The sequence below is a fragment of the Hesperophylax consimilis genome, chromosome 6 (assembly GCF_061612785.1).
Source record: "Hesperophylax consimilis isolate HC1 chromosome 6, BYU_Hcon_1.0, whole genome shotgun sequence".
NCBI lineage: Eukaryota > Metazoa > Arthropoda > Insecta > Trichoptera > Limnephilidae > Hesperophylax > Hesperophylax consimilis.
In genome coordinates, this window is record NC_142841.1 from 25,929,277 (window position 1) to 25,945,210 (window position 15,934).

Here is a 15,934-nt window from a genome sequence, read left to right on the forward strand (position 1 = left end):
TCTTTATTGATTGCTAGTATATAATGAATACGTAGATGTAGTTAGTAAGTTCTGCGGGCCGGTCGGAATGTAAATAAGTATGTTTGCGGGCAGGTGGGAAGTTATAACATGCCAATATCGAAGCGTACCAAATTTAAAGAAATTTAGAACGGCGCACTTTTATTAGTTTGTTATCAGAAACACAATGTGACGTCGCAGAGCGGCGGCGGTGGCGGGAAATGGAAAAGTTCCGGGGTTTCCCGCGCAGCGCTGGCGGCGGCGAGAGTCGCGATTCAGCGGTCGGAGTAACGGCTGACGGCACCGCAGTCGCAGTTCGCAGTCGAAGCGCTTCTCGGTTAGTCGGTACACTGCGCACCGTGCACACATTGTATAGCGTACAGCGCAGCCCCGCGAGCTACTCAGCCCCTGAACCTCGAGTCCTGCCCCCGGAGCACCCGAGGCACGCAGCCCCGACCTCCCACAGCCCCCAAGGCGGCCGGCCTATCAGAGGCCAAGATCCCAATACTGTACGTTGTTTTCTCGCAAACATATGTTGAACTTATGCCTTTGTTTACAACGCGCGATAGTCTTTTTTTTCAGTGAAAATAACTAATTTAGCCGTTATTTAACGCGGTTATCGTTTCCCGAACTTTAATACTTGAACTTTCTTAACCCCTGGAGACTGTGACAGCTTCGGGAAGTCAGGGTGGACTGTTATCCCGTCAACATATGGTAGAGTAGAGTTTATTGCGCGAGCCCCTCTGGAGGCTCACGGTGGTGAAGTGGTGACTCTTGGACAAGTGTTTCAGTGCCGCCTGCCTTCGTGCTCCCTGCCCCCGTACTCTGTACCCCCGGCCCCCGCCCCCCGACTGCCCGGCCCCCCTTATCGAGGATCCATATGCGCACTATCCCAGAGTCCCTTCATTTTCCTATCGAACATTTCAACCAATTAAAAAAAACTCACGTGAATAATTGACCAAACAAATTGAAAATAATTTTATAATCAGCGATAATCTTAATTATTTGTTCTTATGCGATAGCATATAAAATTTACTCATTGCTGTGGAATTTACAGATATACCAAAAGAGGAACTCTGATAATTAAATTGAACAATGCCTAATCTGGTATTTTAAGGTGTATTCTAACAATTCCCACTCATCAACGAGGAGGGCACTAAGCTAGTCGTCAGTTCCCCGGGTTAGTTTGGTACTACATAGTTATTAGTTAGTAGGTTATAGTTGCTAGTCGATAGTTGCGAGTTGCTAGGTAGGTAGGTACTAAGTATAAGGTAATAGTTAAAGGAACAGGAGGAAGGCTTGCTTACTAAGATACACAATTCAGTGCCTAACTGACCGATCTATGTACAAGTTTCTTTTTTATATTTATTTTATTTTATTTATTCTCAAAGTGTTCTGATGTAATGAAGGTATGCGCAAACTATCCTTCTCAATATTCTCTCAGGTACTAGTCAAACTTTGAGCATATTGTATCGGAGACATTTTTTACTGTAGACTTAAACGTTTTCTAATTAATACATACATTATCCCGTCAACTGAATAACCTCAGGATCACACTATGACCTCCGCCAATTCACCACAATACTAAGAAAAAGAACACCTCTATCGTTTACTTAAAGATTACTCCAATCACAATTCAATAAAGACACAAACGTTAATATAACACGTAAATAAATACCAAACAAATTTGAGATTACATTGTTTCCCCCGTGTGCTTTAACCAGTTTATTTTTAATGAATTTGCTTACATAAGCGTTTATTATCGATGCAAATAAGCAATTAAGTAAATGGGGCAAAATTATGCTTACAGAGCGGCGTTGCATCAGGCCATCGCATTCCCAGCAAACTGCAGACTGCAGACCGGAGAGTGCTGACACCGACCGGGCTAGCAGCGTGCACCAGGTCGCCACTAGTCCATGTCGATACGTGAACCTGTGACAAGTGTGCTCCAGTGCAATCCATTTCATTAAGCCACTAAGATGAGTGCGGTCGTGCAAGAGTCCGCAGTGAGCAGACTGGAGAAGGCTCTCGGCGTGGAACGCGAAGAGTGCTGCAGCGACACCAGCAGCATCAGCAGTACTACCAGCTCTAGTACCAGCACCAGCAGTAGCACCAGCGGGGAGGAATGCCCCGTGGTGTCGGCCAACGACGCTGTGGCCTACTATGACGTGCTGCCCCCGCGGGGCCGCAGCCCGAGGGCCCCGCGCCCCCAGCGTCCCGTCACCGCCTCCAAGCTGGACAATGCCGCTAAAGAGTTCCACCCCAGCGAGCAGCTTCAGGTGAGTGATTATTCCGGTTACCTGTTGACTTTATTCAAGGGTTAGGGAACATCATCCTGGATTCGGAATACTTGTATGGAGTCCAGACGTCGCGAGATATAAATAATGTCATATAGATCGCATTATATAGAATTTAAATCAAATAGAATAAATGTAGTGCATTAACATTGTTCCAAAAGGCAATATCAATATGAATTGGCTCTGAACAGGTGGACTCTTTAGCGATATCACGTAAAAACGTATTATATGCATCGTGCGTTTTTGATAGGCAACGAATTATGCGATAACATCTTTCCATTAATATAATTGAAGCCTTATTTGGTCACCTTGCTTTCAAAGACGAAAAAACACCCGGATTGAAAGGTTGCTTAGGTAGGAATATACCGATTTTAGCATTTAAATAATTATCAATAGGTGCAATTTAAATATTTTAAAAAATAAAACGGAAGCATAGGAATATTTCACAAAGGAGAAGCTTAATGCCAAATCACTATTTTGATTAATTTTCATAACGAATTGGTGTACATTATGAATACCAAAAAATATGCTCTAGATAAATTGAAAGTTTTTTTTTTTTTTTTTTTTTTATTTATTGTTATTAAGTTTAATTTGTAGAACTCCATTTTATTTTTTTTATTTTTTATATATACAATAATATTATTATTGGGTTTATAAAAACAGTTTATTTTTAAACAAGTTCTGCTGTGTAATTATTATTACGCGTGACAGCTGTTTCGCCCTCTGAAGGCATTATCAAACTGTGGGTAGCCCACTTACAGACGATACATTTATATTATTTCTAGGTAGGTATTTTAATTTCATTTACTGATTTCTTAATTGATTTCTAAGTAAAATATTAAAAATTATTAATGGTTATTACCCCAGCAAAGTTTCCCCAATTAGTGTAATGTTTAAATTTGACTGAATGTCTTTATGTTAGTTATTCCCAAACGATGACTCATAGGGTTATTTTAATAGCATAATTAAGTACTTCATAGTGCACTCATATTTGCATTAGGTTTGAAGATATCTAGTATTTATTAGTAGTTTTTCTATCGTTTCGCTCGAGTAGAATACAAATATAAATGTTAAGTACTAAAAATACATATATATTTAATAGAAATGTATGAACGCATAAAGGAAACAACAAAAATACAGTATTATAGCTAAAAATTATCTGTGACAGTGTCACTTGATTAACTTTTTAGCTTTCTTACAAAATTGTTTACAATATAAATAAAAACCACTTTTGTGATGGAAATCGAACGTTTCTAGATTCCGTTTGTCAAGCCATTTTAATGCCTATTGGCTACAATATAAGGTATATCAAGAATATACACATTTTTGGCTTGTAGCTTCCTCTAAAATATTTTATTGAGAATAAAACTCAGATAAACCATAGCTTTGTGGACAGTCGTATAATAATGAAGATTCAGTACATTCATTACATTTAGATGCTGTCTAAATACTTCTGCTCAAATTAAGGTAAACTACCTGGAAATATTATGTTGAATCTACAATACACCTCACAACAACAAAAAGTATTGAGAGAGGAGTTTTAAGTGAGTACTAACTACTACGCAAGCAGCCAAGCAGCTCGTAGCATGCTTGCCTGCTACGAGCTACGACAGTATAGTGGTAGTGGTAGTGCCATCATCAGTTGTCATTGTAATTAGTTGATATCCATCATATACATATTATAATGTTGCTAGCGCAGAACCGTGAAAATCACGGGGTGTTAAATTATAAGGTTTGTGAAGCGAAAGTATTTGTTAAATATTAGCCGCAGAAACCATGCTTTTTAAAAATAAATAAATGTTAATTTACTTTGTAACTTATATAATTATCATGATCCTAAATATAATATTATTTATGCGAAAGTATTTTTTTTTTAATTGGTTTTGTTTAAGTGAATTCAGAATAATACGATAAAAATTATACCCTTGTTTAATAACATTTCCAAAGATGTGAAAGAAAATCTTTTTTCACGTCTCAACGAAGTGACCGATCGATGTGATTTTTCGGATGGGTATAGTTGGAGGACTGGGAAGTGACATCATCCCGGAAAAGTAATTTATCTCTAACACTATGCGAGCAAATTCATTATAATGATAATGTTTCGTTGACAATAATACTTTCTTTCAAATGGGAAAAGCACAGTTCTTGAAAATCACGAAATCTTATTTATTAAAATTAAATAATTATCTGATTATGTGTAAATTCTTCAAATAATCATTTCTAATTTTGAAAATGACACTTAAATTCAAATCAAATTTGAGTTCGTTGAACCAAATTTCACATGTAATGCACATCATATGATGATATTATGCTCCGTATGGACCCGAGAAAAAACGTGCGAGCCGAGCCACAAATTACGGGAAAGGAACGAAACAACGGCAAGTTGCACAGTTCATTTCCCATAAATCGTGGTTCAGCTTGGCAGCTTGGCTCGCGTGTTTATACGCACGCCTATATCCCCGTCTGTTATAAAATCCAACGCGTGTTTGTCGACTGACCTAACTTTACATTAGGCTGTATTCTATATGTAAGGATTGTCGCGTGTAGTACCTATTCTTGTAAGGATATGGAAAAATGATCCTTAAAATCCATGGAAATGCATGGAAAAAGAATGGAATGTCCTTTATCGACCATGACCCTACATACATGAATATACGACAGATTAATTAACTTCAGTTGTAGAAACTATTCTTATTAAATTGATAAAACACAAGCGCGGTGTTTGTTAAGGCGATGCACTACGTCGTGTAATATTTTAAATTGAGCCGCTATCAATAACAACCCTTACGTAGATGGCGATAAGGTTTAAATTCCTGCTTAACACCATCCGCCTGTTTTGATTTATGCAAGAAAAAAACATGGCCAAAAAGTGCCTTTTATTTTATTTTGTGGATGTTCAGGCATAAATATTTAATTATTTTGCAATCATTTTATAAATAACTTAATTTTCCACATTATACAATAAAATCATAACCGAAAATGGGTTCGTAAGTAGGAGATTTTGAACTTTGAAGCAGTTTTCATAGGCCTTATACATTATTTTTTTCTGGACTTAGTAAAAGACTTATCTAAAAAAAAACTCGATTATTTCAAAGGCCAAAATGTATTCTACTCGCAGTATTTATTTAAAGCATCTGAAACATTTCTAGACGACCGAATTTTCAAACCAAAAAAACATGATTTTGCATTACTACTTATGGCATCGCCTTAAGTTAACAAGTTCATTACTAAAACAAGGCTATAATATAATAAGGGTAGATTGTACATCCATTGATCATAATATTTATTATGTTAGTATTTTAATAGTACGTAGGCACTATCCGACACATTCATAATGTACATAATTCAGAAGCAACTAATAGGAGGTGATAGATTGCCGGATGGCTGTTTATTTAATGTCACTCTGGGAATCGTTTTATAATTAGAAATAGTACATAGTATGTCGTTTACAGCAGAGTAGGTATATAGGTTGGCTGGGGGCTGACAGGAGGGAAGACGTCTCTGAGCGTGGGCGCCGCGTGACGTCATTCGGCGCCATCAACCTCTCTAACAAGTTAATGCATATTAATCACGGCGAGTCGTGGGCAACACGAAACAAGACGCCGCTGAACACTGAATATGTACCGTATGGGGGACACTGGAGATTTCGCGTGGACGGTGTCTTGGCACTTGTCACATAAGTGTATTAACATGAAATAATGGCGATATTATGCACACTTTCTTTTCATATAAAACTGGTATTACCTCGGTGGAACATCGCATGCAACACGTGTCGTGGTTCGTTAGATAAATAATCATTAGTATTGGAATCAATTACTAAAACACTGTAGGTATAGGCTACAGTATCGGCGCAAGTTCGTGAGAGAGTTCATCGAATGAAGGTAGAACAGTTCGACAATAAAGTTCAACACCCGAAAAGCCACTTTCCCGTTTCTGAGTTAGTTGGTTAGTTTTCCCTGTTGACTTCGTGACAGTTTCTTCCAGCGCATGCGGGTTCGTCATCAGCATTCCGGACACTTCCCGTCGTACATTGTACTGGTAACGTGTGCACTGTGCACACCCACCTACCTGCACCTAATGGCACCTAGATCCTATCTCCTAGCACTTACAGGTTGCTCTGTCGTTGCTGGTTTTTACCTAGTAGATTGTTGTCTCAATGTATCAATTGTGAAGATAAGACACATCACCCGACAACTAACAACTAATAAGACATTCTTGATTATCTTCACTGCCTTAGTAAGATGTGATTAAAGAATACAATTCCATAATTTGTCCCCCATACTTTAAAGCACAGAAATTAAAAATTGATAGAATTCAATACAAAATTTTAAGTTTCGTCATTTTCAAACTGTCCCTACTCCATACCCATTGAACAAATTAATTATATTAATTTAATGAAAATACCACGTGAGACGTGTTATTTGTACATGCATTAATTAATGGCTCAATGGATGCACCTGACTTAACAAAATTGATAACGTTACGTTTATTAAATCAATATAAAGTTGTTCTTTTTTAATTAATCGATAACAAACTGTTCCATTTATTCCCCAGTCTAAAAATTACATGGGCTCGGAAACGAATTCAGCTCTGTTGATATTTTCATTTATTCCATATTAAAATTTAATTAGAAATTTATAATATTTTGTATCAATATAATACACGGTGTCCGGAAAAATCATAGTACCAGCGGGAATAGTACAACTGGTGAATCTACATCATATATAGAAATCCAATAATTACTTTTTCGATCAAAAATTTTAAATTGGACGCATTTAAAAATATAATATACAGCTGAAATTATCCTCCTAGCGATTGATTTTTTTCAAATTTGTCCTAAAAAAATTTCAACTTTTAGACTCAAGAAAACGAAACACGTAATACACGGAATACACTGCGACTCCATTTTTATGTTTATTTTTACCTTTAATTCAATTTTTCATTTGATGTTGATTTTTTTATGTAATGTGCGCAAGTACCAATTATTTGTCTATTTTATTTTTATTTGTTCTATAATGTTGATTAATGAGGAATTCAGGAACAAATCCCACCTTATTTATTTTATTTTATTTTTACATTAACCCTACGAGGAAAATTATTTTCCTCAGGGCCTATCTCATCTATTGGATACTGTATGGATGGTATTTATGAGAAAAGGAAGGATAGGAAGTTCTGGGAAGGAAAAATGTATAAGGGGTTGGTAGGAATCTAAGGATCAGTGCGTCCAGGAGTAACGCGACGAATAAATATTTTCCTCCCGCTGCGACGCAAGGCGATGGCTCGAGAGACGAGTTGGAGAGAGATAACCAAACGCAGTGAACCTCTTGGGGTGACCTATGACAGTATATCCAATAAATTGACGGTACCAAAACCCGCCTCCCAAATGAATTAATGTTTTACTAATAATTATTATTCTATTGTTTGTCATATGCCTACAAGGAAAAAACATTTCATTGCACATCTCATGCAATGTGGCTGGAAATTAAACTTTGATTTTAATTATTATATTAATTTAATTAATATAATTGTTTTTTATAAAATAAATTAATAAAGAGAGTGGGAGGGAGGGGGAGGTAAGAGCGCTGACCGGAGTTGTAAAGCAAAGGAGTGTAGATACTGCGACGGAGGTCACCCCTTGTCGGGCCTAGAATTTATTTATTTTTGGAACTTGTTTTGGATTTGATAAAGAATCGATATTGCTATCATTAAATAATTAAGTTGTTTAAATATTCGGCTATATATCACCTCAATAACAAGAAAGCAACGCGATTGTCCCCTTTATCCGATTACAATAATTGCCTTTCTACATGCTGTTCACCGTGTTTCGTGTTCGCATTCAAACAATCATTAAATAGATAACAATAATACTTGTTCACGGGTTAAAAATAAATGCAAAGGGGATTCGATACCGAAGTATATAAAAAATATCTTTGTATAATAAATATACTAGTAGGTACCTACTTGTTCCTACAGGTTAAAAATACATTCAAAGGGGATTCGATACCGAAGTATATAAAAAATATCTATGTATAATAAATATACTAGTAGGTACCTACTTGTTCCTACAGGTTAAAAATACATTCAAAGTGGATTTGATACCGAAGTATATAAAAAATATCGATGTATAATAAATATACAAGTAGGTACCTACCTACCTGTTGCGGATCGTAATTTTTTAGTATGTGTGCTAAGTTGCTAATTTCGATTTTTGCAGTGCACTGCACTGATTTCCTGAAAATCGTTATAAGTACATAAAACCAAATTTCAAAAAAAAAAATTTCGTTTTCGGCTACAACATCGATAGTAATATTTTTTATATTAGTACTCTAGTACACCCAAAAGTTACAAAGCCGCTATTATAGTCTTAAACTGTTGCAAAAATTTGCTTTCCTGGGAGTCTAAGATGATAAAATCAATAATTTAACAATATCGTATCGATAGACTTATCCTCCAACTATTTTATATCAATATCTCTCCCGAGTACGGTTGCGCAGTCATTGGTAGTCCGTATGTATTTTTTGACGCTAAGAAGGTAGATAATTAGTCAATGAGGTCTTTAGTCATAGTCATAATTAACAACTTTTGTTTCTCCAAGCTGGAACGGAATCAATTGATCTGGTCTTAGGTAAATTAATTAAGTCTATGGATTGTGTATACGATTTCTTTCAATTTTAAGAACTTCACGAGTTCATCTGCATTCATTAATAAGCATAGTTATTTAGCATAACGAACGACATTGTTATAAAAAGATGTGTATATTGGCAGCTTATCCAACACCTTGGAGGCCACGCTAAAAGCACCGGCGTTTGTCTACCGTGTGTCGGAATCATATTCCGACCGTGCTCGCAAATATCGCTAACACATAAATGATGGATTTCGAAAATATCGTATTGATATAGGGTTTTATCGAACTACAATTATAGATACCGTGTCCTTTTATGTTGTTTATATATCAAATTTCCAGCCTGTTAGGTTGAGTGATGATCTTCTCACTATCAAGTACTGGTGGATACAAATACACAAAGTGATTTCTAATTGAGTTCAAATTAATGAATATCAATAATAAATTCAAGTATTGTCAAATATTTTCGCGTTAAATCCACAAGTTTTTTTGCTCTATATTCTATTACGTGTTGGAAGTGAAAAGCTTCTAACATATTTTCCTTGCTAAAAGGTAAAAATAATGAATAATAATGTTTATTTCGTCCTGATCACCTTCTGTCAAATGAAATCCGGCCATCTTTTCAAGTGACAACAACACTTGGAGAGTTCACAAAAAAGTCTCTGAAAGTATCTGAATTTTCAACAAAATTTCCACTGCTATTAATTAATCAACGTTAAACCTAACTACATTTTTTTCTTCACGGTAGGTTTTATCCTGCCGCTGAGAGCTCAGCTGTTAACTATCTATGTTACATACACTGAATATACAATACACACTAGAAATGCCTTCCATTTAGATATCTTAAAGGCTAGGGTTAGAGATTCAGTACACTTAGTTCAGAATACCATATTCTGTTCGACCTTTTAGATTTTGCACCATTACATTACACGGCGAGAGCCATTAGGGACTATAGAGGTTAGAGTTGAAGGCTTTTAGTACACTTAATTCAGAAAACCATATTTTGTTCAAACCAGCCTTTACACCATGCGCTCAGTACTGTAGGTTATAGGATATATAGGCGAGAGCCATTAGGGGCTATAGAGGTTAGAGTTGAAGGCTTCTAGTACACTTAATTCAGAAAACCATATTTTGTTCAAACCAGCCTTTACACCATGCGCTCAGTGCTGTAGGTTATAGGATATATTATAGGCGAGAGCCATTAGGGGCTATAGAGGTTAGAGTTGAAGGCTTTTAGTACCTACACTTAATTCAGAAAACCATATTTTGTTCAAACCAGCCTTTACACCATGCGCTCAGTACTGTAGGTTATAGGATATATAGGCGAGAGCCATTAGGGACTATAGAGGTTAGAGTTGAAGGCTATTAGTACACTTAATTCAGAAGACCATGTTCTGTTCAAACCAGCCTTTACACCATGCGCTCAGTACTGTAGGTTATAGGATATATAGGCGAGAGCCATTAGGAGCTATAGAGGTTAGAGTTGAAGGCTATTAGTACACTTAATTCAGAAGACCATTTTCTGTTCAAACCAGCTTTTGCACCATACGCTCAGTGCTGGAGGTTATAGGTTATATAGGCGAGAGCCATTTGGGGTTATAGTGGTTAGAGTTGAAGGCTTTCAGTACACTTAGTTCAGAATACCATATTCTGTTCAACCCAGCCTTTGTTGCTAGACGTTAGAGGCTAGAGTTGAAGTCTTTCGTCTTAGTGTAACGCTGTGATTTGATGAAAGCAGCCTATTTGAAATTAATAGTTGTTCTTTGCTATGCAACTAATAAAGTCGACTCTTTGAAGGCTGATTGCATTACGTTAACCCGGGGTATCAGATGGTGTTTTCTAGAACACATTTTCATGAATAGTCAGGTGTTTTACCTGAAAAATTCCTATCTTTTACTTTATACAAACACGGAAAATTTACAATAATTGGTACCACATTTAATTAGGCACCCATATTTATACTACGAAGCCCTGCAAAACAGATACGCACGCTATAAATGCAATTCTGTTTCAACCTGTGTGATGCCAGTAGTTGCAGTTATTGTTTAATTACTAGATACAGTGTAAAAATGGCACTAATTTACTTTTCTAATTGCCTATTATTACCATTGCTCTTCTTACTAATCACGTTGACGAATGTACTTTAATTAGATAATTACCATATACACATATATTCAAATTATATATGTGTATCGTTTTGCAATCGACGTTAGGTTGATCATCGTGAATCAACAATCGGATGTTTGATTAAATCATCTACTAGAAACTAATATTATTACTTCATGCAAAAAGAGAACATAATTACTGAAGTATCATGTATCCACTTGTACGGATGTCGGATTGTCATAAGTATTGCAGCGTGTGTTTGATTTTTATACAAATTTATAGTTTTATTCCGCGATTGGTGAAATTTTGGACACTTGATCTTAAAAACAAGTTTAAGGTCACTGTCTACATTATATTTTGAAAAACTGCCTAAAGCCATGGCAACGGCAGGGTTATCTATCTTCTATATTCAGCTAGTACTAATCAATATAGCTACCCAATGCAGTCATCAGGTCGGGAAAATTATAATTATCCAAGGGTTTGTCAAGAAAACATATTTTTTTTTCTACTACAATATGTGGGCAATGGGCAGTGGGCATGGTCTAGCACAGTCATACTCAACCTGCGGCCCGCCGAGCTATTTTGTGCGGCCCTCAATACATTTTATATCAGGAACATGATTTACAAAATCTGGCATTCTATATCACGTTAATTAGAGATTAATTGCGACTTTGACGTACAGACATTGAAACTCGAAGAGGATAGTATAAGTATAATATACTATCTATATAATATAATATGGTATAAGAGTGTTGCTACTGCACACCATAACTGCACACGCTAGATCTATCTCTAAAAAACAAAGATTTGACAGACAAATATGCGCGCAAATAATTTTTCTCGTGGCAACACATAAATTTTTGACAGTTCAAAGTTGAACTTATCTTTATATATCTACTTGATATAATACCCCCCCCCCATGGATTTCGAATAATAAAAGGGGGAATCAAGCTTGGCAATAGTGTTGCGGCCCGCGTAGCTTTACAAACATATGAATGTGGCCCGTAGAAGAAAAAGGTTGAGTATCACTGGTCTAGCAGCATCCCTGGGCGTATCGTCTACGCCCTTTATACTGGCAGGTTACAATTTAGAAGTATGCAGGCTACGCTTGTTGGTTGTTAGTTTCAATAATATAATATTATAATAGTCTGCTATACACCACTACCAACCCAACTATCAGCTATTTGTCATTAAGTTTGATAAAAGTGCTCAGCAACAAGCGATTCAAGAGACGTTATCGTTTTTTTTAATGCAAAATGTAATAAAATAACGCATTGATAATATAAACCTAAGCTGTAGCGACTGGCGGCCACAACGGAGTTGCCGGGCGCCGGTTATCTGGGCTATACATTGATGTATTATATTTAGATGAGACATGAAGCGAAAAAATAGGTTTGGCTTTTTGACCTCCAACTAACATCCAACTCTCCCAACGCTCTAACTAAAACTACCGAAACAGGTCTACGCGCACCGCTTATCGCTAGAACAAGTTTCTACTACATATTAGTACGCAGTGGTGCCTATAATTGTAGCTCTATGGGTCTAAATTGAATCCACTTCAACCTAAGCCAGGGTACTAAATAAAGTTGGCCAGATATTTATATGAGAACCTGCTATATGTATAATAAACACCTGGTATACATATTTTCAACTACGTACACGGTACCTATACTTGGGTCTAATTTGTTCTTTTTCTAATTAATTCTTTTAAAAATAACTTTTCTTAACAAATATTAAAACATCTCGAAACATAAAATTACAATATTTTTCTTAGTAAATAGAAGTAGACAAAAATAACAATCATCCTTTTAAATGATTTTTTTATATTTTAAAAACTTGAGTGAGAAAGTTACACTTAATGTATACATGGGTCGAGAGAGAGGATGTAAGTCGGAAAATAGCAGTTGACACTGGACGCGCACGCACCTATATTGCAGTGTTCTGTGGCATTACCTCGGTGTTCCACAAGGGTCGGTATTAGGCCCAATTCTATTCATTATTTACATTAATGATATAATTAAAACCATAAAACATTGCAAAATTAGATTATTTGCAGACGATACATTAATCTATATTTCATGTGAAGAATACATAGATGCAATCAATAAATTAAATGAAGACCTACAAAATATAGCGAAATGGCTGAAATTAAACAAATTAAAACTGAATGTCAACAAAACAAAATATATGGAAATAGGCAACAAAACACATAACACAGAGTTAAAATTGACAATTAATGGCGAAAAAATTGAAAAAGTAAATGAAATTAAGTACCTGGGTGTGATACTAGATTCAAAACTAACTTTCGCAGCAAATTTTGAATATGTGCTAAAAAAGGTATCTAAAAAAGTCAATTTTCTTAGAAGATTAAGAAATAAACTAAATGGAAACACTACAGAGCTGATTTATAAAACTATAGTTGCTCCACATTTAGATTATTGCTCTACTGTGTTGTATTTGGCCAATGAAGGAAACTTGAACAAGCTAGATGTTATACAGAATAGAGCTATGAGATGTATACTAGGAAAAGGAAAATACGCAAGCATAGATCAAATGAGAGAACAGCTAAATTGGATTTCTATAAAAAAGAGACTATTATTTAATGTGTTAATTTTTGTACATAAAATCATGAACAACCAAATGCCAAAATATTTTAAGGATGAAATTGTTTTTAATAGAGATGTTCATAATTACGAAACCAGAAATGTAAATAGGATTAGATTGCCACATATGAAAAAAACAAAATCACAGAACTGCCTAATGTACAAAGGACTAAAAATGTATGATGAAATGCCTGAAAGTCTGAAGAATGAAGGAAGAATGAATGTATTTAAAAAGAAATGTTATATTTATTGTAAAAATATGTAAAATTACAAAATTAAATATGATCTTGTTTATATTAGTTTATATTCAAATGTATAAACTAACTCAATAAATAATAAAAAAAAAAAATTACGTGAGATTGAGGAATACTAGGCACGGGGTCTGTGAATAACTGAATATCGAACGACTGTTGAATTACAGTTGATTGAATGATTGTCCGGGTCTATTTTGAATTTAATTTCTAACCTAAAACATTTTAAAACGTTTTAATTATATACTCGTACCAATTACATGTGAGGTTCTTGTGTAAATAGTTGTCCAACTTGATTAAGTATCCAGGCCTTGGTGGAGGTTGTTTTAGCTATATTGTTATTGTGTCCTGTTCAGGGTTGATCAAAGCAAAACGAACTCTAAGCACAATTCTTGCCTGAACAGACTATGCAATAATTACAATAGCGTATTATCCAAGGTTGATATTTTCAGTTGCTAACCAAATACAAGAGGTTCATAAAAGAATATTTCTCTGATGGTATGTGAATAATGTTTATGTCTCTATTGTTTATATCTCTATTACGATTTGATTTATATCTACAACCTCTCTCCATGGCTATAAATGGCTGGATAATAAGTTCTGTTCGTAGTTTTATCAACGTGAATATTAACATAATTGAATATTTACGATAGCGAACTTTGGCAGCGTAACTTTTAAACCGTTCCGGTACTATCCCGACTACTTGAGGAACTACTACCACAGAGTTAACTGACTACATGTCTACTGTACTACAGAGTCAACTGTCTGCACGATACAGGCTAAACTGACTACATGTCACGTAATGTACTGATTACATGCCGTGTACTGTATGAACTACAGAGTTGACTGAGTGTATGTCATGTGCATGTACTGTCATATACTGTTCTACGTGTCATGTACTGTACTAAATGTCATGTACTGACCTCATGTCATGTACTGACCTCATGTCATGTACTGTACTACCTGTTATCCACTGTGCTACATTTCGTATACTGTAATACATGTAATACACTGTGTTTCATGTCATGTACATTACTACTAGTCACGTACTGTACTACCTGTTATACACTTTGCCACATGTCGTATACTGTACTACATGTCATACACTGTGATTCATGTAATGTACACTACTACTAGTCATGTACTGTACTGTATTATTATTTTTTTGGTAAACTAATGTGTAAGACAAGATTTTTTATGCATAGCACAAAGGGTAACAATTATTTTACAAGCAATAATTATTAGCCTGAAACACTCATCCACATTGAAAAATCTCCTAATAAAAGATACATGACGCCAACGAGACTTGAACCCGTGTACTTTAGATTTCCGGTCGACAGCTCTGACCACTGAGCTATGGCGGCTTATCTCTTATTCGCGAAATAATTCAATATATACTAGTGTTTCATTCAACAATTACTGCTTGTTACATTTTTTTTCACCTGAAACAACCAACGTTATTTTATTTGAAAAAGGCATTGTAAGTGCTAACTCTCTCACTAGATGGCGTCGAGGCAAATTGTCTACATTTTTTGGTGAAGATACTAGAACTTGTCAAATATTAATTATTATTTTTTTGGTAAACTAATGTTTAAGACAAGATTTTTTATGCATAGCACAAAGGGTAACAATTATTTTACAAGCAATAATTACCCGTTGGCGTCATGTATCTTTTATCAGGAGATTTTTCAATGTGGATGAGTGTTTCAGGCTAATAATTATTGCTTGTAAAATAATTGTTACTGTACTGTACATCATACATTGTGCTACATGTCATGTATTGTGCTTCATCTCATCTACTGTGCTACATGTCGTTTACTGTGCTACATGTCATACTCGTATAGTGTGATATAAGTCATGTACTGTATGTACTACATTTCGTATACTATACTACATGTCATAGACTCTGTTTCACGTCATGTAAACAACTACTAGTCATGTACTGTACTACCTGTTATACACTGTGCGACATGTCGTATACAGTACTACATGTCGTACACTGTGTTTCATGTCATGTATACTACTACTAGTCATGTACTGTACTACCTGTTATACACT

At 35.5% G+C, this 15,934-nt stretch overlaps 1 protein-coding gene across 1 annotated transcript in view; it reads left to right on the plus strand.

Annotated features, from left to right (window-relative positions):
* The first annotated feature begins 274 nt into the window (after positions 1-274).
* LOC149423132 (terminal nucleotidyltransferase 5C) overlaps positions 275-15,934 on the plus strand; it is a 61,463-nt gene continuing 45,803 nt past the window's right edge. Inside the window, exons 1-2 of the mRNA XM_089632497.1 lie at positions 275-506; positions 1,808-2,276. Of these exons, the coding sequence (XP_089488623.1) occupies positions 1,977-2,276 (300 nt within the window). The 5' untranslated portion in view covers positions 275-506; positions 1,808-1,976. The remainder of the gene's footprint in view (positions 507-1,807; positions 2,277-15,934) is intronic.